General features: G+C 40.1%; 1 protein-coding gene across 1 annotated transcript in view; it reads right to left on the minus strand.

The window, feature by feature from the left end:
- The window catches only part of TMEM64 (transmembrane protein 64), a gene marked incomplete at its 5' end in the record, with an annotated part of 9,221 nt that extends 840 nt beyond the window's left edge, over positions 1-8,381 (minus strand). The window contains 2 exons of the mRNA XM_010176684.1: positions 2,484-2,639; positions 8,256-8,381. Coding sequence (XP_010174986.1) covers positions 2,484-2,639; positions 8,256-8,381 — 282 coding nt within the window. The remainder of the gene's footprint in view (positions 1-2,483; positions 2,640-8,255) is intronic.
- Between the last annotated feature and the right edge of the window lie 6 nt (positions 8,382-8,387).

Consider the following 8,387-nt stretch of genomic DNA (forward strand, 5'->3'; position numbering starts at 1 on the left):
AAAAAAAATCAAGCTGTCACACAAGTAAGAGTCCCTTTGAAAGAAGTAAATTCCTCTGCCTTTCTTAAGAATGTTTTACGAAACTAGCTCGAATCTGCAGCTCCTTTTCAAAAAAACAAATTTATATTGTTTACAACAGAACCTGAAGTTTTGAGTCCAAAAATCTGAACTTCATTATTATTTGGTAGGGCTACGTTTTCTTCAACATTAAGTACTATCACTTAGAACATCTGTCAGCATGGCATAAAAGATGCTAGAATATTGCCAAGTAAGATGATTGACAAGCATAGTCACAGGATAACAACATCTGGAAGGCATCCTGGTGGTCTCTAGCCCAACCTGCTGCTCAGAGCAGGGCTGGCTGCAAGGTCAGACCAGGTTGCTCAAGTCCGGTCAGGTCTTGAAAACTTTCAAGGATAGAGATTTCACTACTCCTCTGAGCAACCTGCTCCGCTTGTTGACTATCCCTGTGGTGAAAAAGATGTTCCTCACTAATTCAAGTTATACGTTTCAAAAGCTAGCCAATGTAAGAGTCAAAAAGAGACTATGGACACCAAGTTCTGAATATACAGGAAAAACCCTCTTCTAAAAGCTTACACAAATACTTACATTTAACTGGTTTTAGAAATATTACTACCAGTAGCCTAGTTCCCTAGATGAATAATTTAAAAATATATATATACACAGACAACCATGAAACTTAAGGATTTTTAAGAGCTATTTACAAAGCCCAGTCAGGCAAAGCACCAGGCACATGCCAGAGAGAAAGTGGGAGAACATAAGTAATTCCTCCACTAACATTCCTCCCTTGACTTATTCAGGCAGGTTCCAAGGATTTCTCTCAAGGAGGTGAGCACTCCTATTAAAACATTCAGCCTCTCCAGCTAGTGCTCACCTGAGTAACAGTTATGTTACAAGCTATATAATCTACAAAGGAGAGTCAATGTCATCTAAAAAAACCCCAACAAAACATTAGTGGAAAAAAAAAAAAAGGAAAAGACCACTAAAAACTACTACCCTGAAAATAACATTTCATGACTAAAATGAAAGCTGATGAAGTAATCATTTATTTTCTCTCTGATCTATTGAGACTACTTACCCCACTTTTACAAAGGCATTTTTAATACCCATAAACCTGTTCTATGAAGCCTGTACATTATATGTTCCATTTAAGAACACACAAGTTTAGGGGGAGGGAAGGTTTAAAATGGTCCTAGATTTACTTTTATATCTTAGCATTGTTAAACATCAGCTTTATGATTGTCAAAACTGAGGACAATAAATTACTGCAGTACCAACTCAAAGTCAGCAAGCCATCGTTAACTGCGGTTCAAACACAGCCTGAAGTACTGGTGCTGTCAAAGGAGGTTTTAATATATAATCTGTTTCTAAAATATTCAAGACTTCTATGCTCAAAATGGTCTCAGACTTAAGGCTCTCTGCCAAGATTTAATGACAAATTACTTCATTGGCTAAGCTCACATAAAAGCACTATAGGCTTCTCACAAATTTACTCACTTGCAAAATTAGGATATTCTGATTTAGGCATTAGCAAAATAGTATTTCTACACCACTTTTTGCCCTGAATACCTATGTAAAATTGTGAGAGTTCAGTGCTCACAGTGAACACTGCACAGGTGCTGGGTCTAAGCATCCTGAGCACACTACTTCATAGCTGTTGCCACAAGGGTTTTTGTACGGGGCTGGCTTGATAAGTCCAAAATTCCGCAGGAGATTACCACAGAGGGGAAAAAAACCCCAACAAAAACCTGACAAACTGGCAGAAAGAAAAAAAGAGAGAACACTAAGTAAGTTCTGCTTTGTGTCATGTGAGGTATGAAAGAATTAAACAGAAGAAAGCAAAAAAAGAAAACAGTGTACTGGAAACCCATTTCTCTGGGTATCTAGGCATCAGTAAGCCTGTGAAAAAGAAACGTCAGATTTACACAATCTGCTGAAAATACCAATGACAGGGTTATAAATTAAACACTTTTTAAAACCTGCTACTTTTCAATACCACATGCCATACTTGCTTGGCTCTCAGTCTCTAAGAGGTCAGCTGCTTCAGACTAGGGAGCTGTTACACCAACAGAGAGCAGCCTACAACCCCCAAGACATGCGTTTCCTCAAACCTCCTGCAGCCCACCCCTTTTACACTGGAGGCGGTGCAGTCTGCAAGAGAAATCAGCAGTTCTGAATCCTCTCTACATCTCGCACATGTTCCTATGGGCATCTTCCATAGCGAAGATTCCATGACTCGAAGAGACAAAGCTACAGGAAGGAAACTTGCCTGCTGTCTGCAGAAGCAAAGTCCTGTCTTGAATCCCACTGGTACAGCAGATGAGCAAGAAATTAGTGGGATAAAGAAATAAACTCAAATACGAGAAGATGACTGTTTCCAAGAGTCATTGCTTACCCAAGCAGTCATAAAGAGATTGACGTTGTTGTTACCAAAGTCTACAAAAGCATTCGCTTTAACTTACCTGTAAACCGAATATAAAATAGCCGCTAACGCTTTGCTCTGCAATCACATCCTCCATGGTGCGCAAGGTAGTGCCCAAGTATGAGTTCAGGAGCTGAGTAGGTAGCAGCCCAACTGAAGAAGCCATCAGGTAGTTGGGTAGTGACAAATCTGTAATCTGAGTAAAAGACAGTGTGAGAAACTGAGCATAGTTCCAACACAATCCAAGCACACAACCAACCAGACTGCCACCTTCACAAACATCTGCGCAAAATAACGAAAGAATTCCTTGCATTCCTTCATTAAAACTTTCCACAAGGCGTGAATTTAAGATAACACAATAAAACAGTAGGCAGCTCGTTTTCATCTGGCCTTTTTAAAGTTACTAGGTTTTATTTAATTTCATCTTACATTACGCAACATCTCTGTGCACAAGTAATTAACAAAGGATGCAATTACACTATTCACTGAAGATGTTTATTCCTTCATGGTGAACAGGCCTCTACAATTTATGAGAATTTGCTCGCAGGAAGAAGCTGTTTTATCAAATATGAGGGTCTAAAGCAAAAAATCTATTTGCTTTGCATTTTACATGTATGGTGACTAATAAAAGAGGTAATTGTACAAAATGTCACTGTATAAAATATGATCTAGGTAAACAGAATGGCAGATACAATTTGTCTCTGCAAAGGAAGTATTTCATTAAGAAACATATATCTACCAGCAACATCTATCTATATCTATACTGATACACATGGGTATCATTAAGATTCTGTAACAAAGATATTTCACATCCCATTTTAATTAGTGAACAAAATAGCTTTCATTAGTTTCTCTGGAAAAAACACTAATAATACTTCAAGATATTTTCCTCTCTTTCCTGTGAAATTTCTGTTCTGAGTCAATATATGTACAGTTTACATGGGAACAAAGTACACAGTACTAGTTAAATTAGTATCAACAGCTACTGGGAAATATTAAATGCAAGAGCAAAGAGGCCAAAAGACATTTATGCAAGAAAAATGAAAACAGGAGGAAACTATGGGTTAAAAATGAGTATTAAAACAGTGATTTTGAAACAAGCAGTCCAAGGAATTTTCCAGTCAATTCAGTTGATCACACAGTAATAAAACAAGTTCTAATTAAGAACAGCCCCTAACACTGGGAGCCTACACAGAAATTATTGACCTTGACAGTTCTGTACAATTTTGAAGACAAGAGAATAGCAGCAAAGTTACTCATTTCATCATGCTATTCTTAAAATAAACTTTGGTTACCATGAAAGTCATAGTGCTGGACTCTCGGAGCTCTAAGCATCATCAGGGGAAAGTTTTTGGGAGGAAGGATGGGCAATGGAGGAGGAGAACGCAATGAAGCATAGAGATTAAGAATAATTCACTGGAACAAAATCCAGTAAACCAGTTTCAAACTTCACACTGCAAATTATACTTCCCACAGACTGAAATATATACCAGCAACACAAATAATACATTTTCCTCTCTATACGAGATTAATTTAGATTTATAATGAAAAAAACACTACATAATTATGTCAGAACTTCACATTTGACCAATGCTTAAAAAGTGCTTTGGTTTTTTCAAGCATTAATCTGGGCTGTGTAATAAGAACGCACAACCGAAACTTCCCATATTGCCAAGGGAATGAAGGAGCTGCTATTAAAAGTCTATGAAATACTAACGCTGAGGCAAGATTTGCTAAGTAGGACACTGTCATTAAATCTAATGGAGCTGGGAAACTTCCCAAAGATTGTTTTAATACTCCTGGGCACCTCTTTCATTTCTGCATATGTATTAAGGACACTTTGGTTGCAGAGCAACACATCTGCACGTCTGGATCTGTCCTGAAGCAACTGAACTTCCTGGCCCATTAGAGAGACTGTTTCCAAATGAAGAGGAGGCTGCCCATGGACATGCTGGACTGAGACTTGTGCTTCCCACTAAAACTGAAATTAAGGGGGGGGGAGAGGAATTTGCAGGTGCCCTTTTAACTCCTGGTTTGCAGGATTTAGACATACCATGGTATCCCTTCCCCAAGAAGGCACAGGAAGTAGATGGCATCCCTACAAAAGAAATCTGAGAAGTTTTCAATAAAATTTACAGCTTTATGCATCTTTCCTTCTATGAAATTTTACCTGTTCTAGAAACCTGCCAGACTGGGGTCTGAGTGGCCAAGCTGCCAAACAGAGGCTACCAGGACTCTTTCTATGAAAGCTCAAACCAGCAAAAATTAACAGTGAAATCCCAATGCAAGCATGGATGCAATTGCTACAGGCCGTAACAATGTATTAAAATAAAATTAAGAACTACCTAACCACTCTGGTAACAAGAGCATTAGCCCGAAATTCTCCGACTAAGCCTTGGACAGGCTTTGTCCAGTAAAACTTTTTGTGTATTCTTTGCAGCTGACACCTTTGGTTCAGTCCTGTCAAGGAATAAACACTTGTGTCAGGACCTTGTTGGGGGCTCACATGCCTTTGAGGACTGCAGCAGATTTCTCTCCCCTCAACTTACGAAATCCCATGTTTCAGATCAGGTAGGCTTAGCAACTGAGAGCAAAGGACAATTCTGATGCTCTTTACTTTTTCAAACTCCCCTCCGACCCAAAAAAACCCCCCAAAAAAACACCACAACAGAAAAACAAACACACAACCAGGTAGGGAGTAAAAAAAAAAAATGAAACAAAAAATAGCTAGCAACTTTCCAAAAAGCAGAGCAAGCAGCCTGCACGTTCCTGCAAAGCAGATACCATTACTTGAACTCTAATTTCACTGCGTGCATTTCTGGAACCAAAGATGCACACTTGCACAAATTATTTCTTCCATACAATACTCCTCTCAGAGGAGAAAGAAGAAATATGAATTCTGGTCTAAACTACAGCTGGCACTACAAATAATCAGTTTGCACAAATCCAGCTCCAGGGACCCAGCAGTGGGAAGTAGGTGAAACCTGCAAACCAGGCCTCCTTACAGACTTGCCTTCAAAACACTCTGAGTTGCCAAGGGGAGAGGGCTGCACGTGGGCAAACACTTTGGGAGGAGCTATCAGCTCACCCCAGCGACCCAGGCCACCCTGGCATCACAGGAGCAACAATTAAGCAAAACCCACTCAAACAGCAATACAAACATGCTTTCAGCTGAGTAGTTTCTAGGTCTTCCAGAAAGGCAAGTAAATGCATTACCCCACCACTCCTTCTATCAGTGCTTTCCCAGAGAGCAGCAGAATGACCTTGCGATGCAAGATGTTCATGTCTGGCTGGTGAAGAACTAAGAAATTTGTGTTAATTTTCTTCTTGTGCTGTTTTAAATAATACGATTCCATCACTACCAAATGTTAGGAACCTCTTCCTTCTCCACACTCCCCTGCAAATCAATCTCCTCAAAACCCTCAGCAGATGGTACATGCCACCAAACAAGTGCTTGTAGAACCCCGTTAATCCCAGCCCTGCAGATGCCCCTCTCACATCAAGGTCCTTGTCCTAGACCTCATGTGTCACTTCCTCCCTTCCTCCTCATTTAGCTATTCTTCATATCTCCATTTTACTTATAAATATGCACAGAGAAAACATGCATAGACCAGACTGCTGGAAAATTAAAGATGCGTAGGTTTTCTTAAATTCACTATTTCCTGCACTATTAAGAGCAACTCTTTACAAATTCATTGCTGAAGCTGCTAGCATGGGGAACACATGGATGGTTAGGACACCCCAAATCTGAAACTTAAGCAGAGCGTTACGTTTTCAAATAAGTCAGATTTCAAAGAAATGACAGATCAGTCTGTGTAGGTGGAATTTTGTATTCTACGTAGCTTAAATTTGACTCACAGTGAGAAACTGCCCTGAATTCACAGATTTGCACGCAACATTTTTATTTTTCAGTAGTCTAGTAGATCATATTAAATGTTCTCAGTTGAAAATTGAATACACAGTACTTTATTTGAGTATGCTGCAAAGTAATAAATTTGGAGCAATAAATGCAACCCAAACTAATTTTAGCAAGCAACATCCAAGTTATTTGGTGTACTCAGGAATCTGGTTTCATCTAATTTCCTATCTGTTATTTTAACACTGAAACCTTCCACTTGGAAAGAAAGCAATTTAGCTTGCAGTACTTAGAGAATACAAAAGACTGATTTACAGCTTCATTTTAATATTGCACTGGCCTGAATACTCTGCTGAATTATGTTTCCAACAGAACAGTCATGCTAGGAAGAAAATAATTCTAACTTGGTAATTCTCTGGTCAGCTCTTCAGATCCAATAATACCCTAGAACATCTGCTGACTACTTCAGGTGACACCCAGAAGCTGTGAACAACCACAGCACAACAGCTCTCCCCACTTTAGAAGGGTCACACTGTAGCAGAAAGCTTTACTGGCTACAGTGGGATCTTGGGCTCCAGGGGAAATCCACTCCCAGACGCACGGGTCTAAGCTTCCTCAGTCCTGCAGTAATATAGGCAAAGAAATAAAACAGTTGAGCTTCTCCTCACTCTTAACAAGGAAATGGTTAAAGGATCTGCTTAAAAAGAAAGTTGCTACAGCTTTTACAGAGATTGCAGCTCTTGAGACGAATTCCCTGGAACACAGTTTCATACACAGCAATTTAAATATTTGATAAGGGTTAACCCCTAAAAATTGTGTGGACTATTTTTTTCTTAAATAACAGATTTTGTATTCAGTGATCTACTCATTTCAACCAGATGATTCTGTCAAAATTAAGCAAGTGCTTCAGAAGGATACAGGATCAGGACTGGAGACAGAGGAAGGAAAGTGTGCTATAAGAAAGTGGCAGACTAAAATATTTGTTAAGAGGGTCTCTTACATTAAAGAATATAGGAGTTACTGTTAAATGTTTAAAATATTTCACAGTCTGTTTTGCTTTGTTTTGATTTCACCAGTTAGTTGATACAACCGAAGCGTAAAACACACAGCCAAAAACAGATCCTTCAGACAAAGCACTCGGGAAGAGATGAGGGTCTGAAATTGTCATCATCAGCATGATGGTACTCAAAAAGGGTACATGTTCTTTACTTTCTCCTTTAAGATGATCAAAGAGAACAGTAAGATTACAAATTTTAAATAATTATTTTTAAAGAATGTACTAATCTTCATCCAAAAGTAGAAAGAAAAGCAAGACTAACCCTTCTGCAAACTCAAGTTTAACTCTCAGTACCACTCTGGTGTACAGTCCCTTTTCAGCTCTCAGCCTACATCTCACTGCTCCGCCCAAAATATTTAGGCTCTCTCAGGTACATGGACTGAACAGCCTGTATGGATTTGCAAGATGTATGCTACAAACAACAACCAAACTGAGCAAGAATTTTAATCTGTCCACTACTTTCTTTCCAACATGGTTATATCAAGTAGCATAGGGAGACCTGGCAAGACTGCTTAAAAATACAACTTTTCCTCCCACTCAAATCACTTTAAAGACACAGCCACTTTAAAACTGATGAGTTGTCCACAAATTTTGCTGCACAGCACCTTGGTGCTTCTTTCTAACAACAGAATATAGTCTTGAAAGCCAGACAGCAACTTTAACACAATGCCACTGAACAAGGTGACCAAAAACCTGCCTGCCACCCCTCCACAACCACAGAAGAGCCACTAGCAAAAGCAGGCAGGGGAGTTGTTTTTAGTACTGTTAAAAGAGAAGGGAACCAAGGTTTCTTCCCGGGAAAGGAGGGAACCACCACCAGCAACACTGGCCACGCTGCTGCAAGCCCCCCTTCCAGCCAGAGCTTCTTCCTTGCCCGCACGGCCCAGGCCGGGACTCACCGCGAAGACGGCGTTCTGCAGCCCGAAGGGGATCGGTGTCAGCCGCGCCAGAGCCACCACCTTGAGCCCGCTGCCGCCCTCCACGACTCGGACGATGGCACTGAGCGTCTCGCTGCCCTGGATCCTGGCCCG

Source organism: Antrostomus carolinensis, unplaced genomic scaffold (genome assembly GCF_000700745.2).
Source record: "Antrostomus carolinensis isolate BGI_N321 unplaced genomic scaffold, ASM70074v2 scaffold54200, whole genome shotgun sequence".
Lineage (NCBI taxonomy): Eukaryota > Metazoa > Chordata > Aves > Caprimulgiformes > Caprimulgidae > Antrostomus > Antrostomus carolinensis.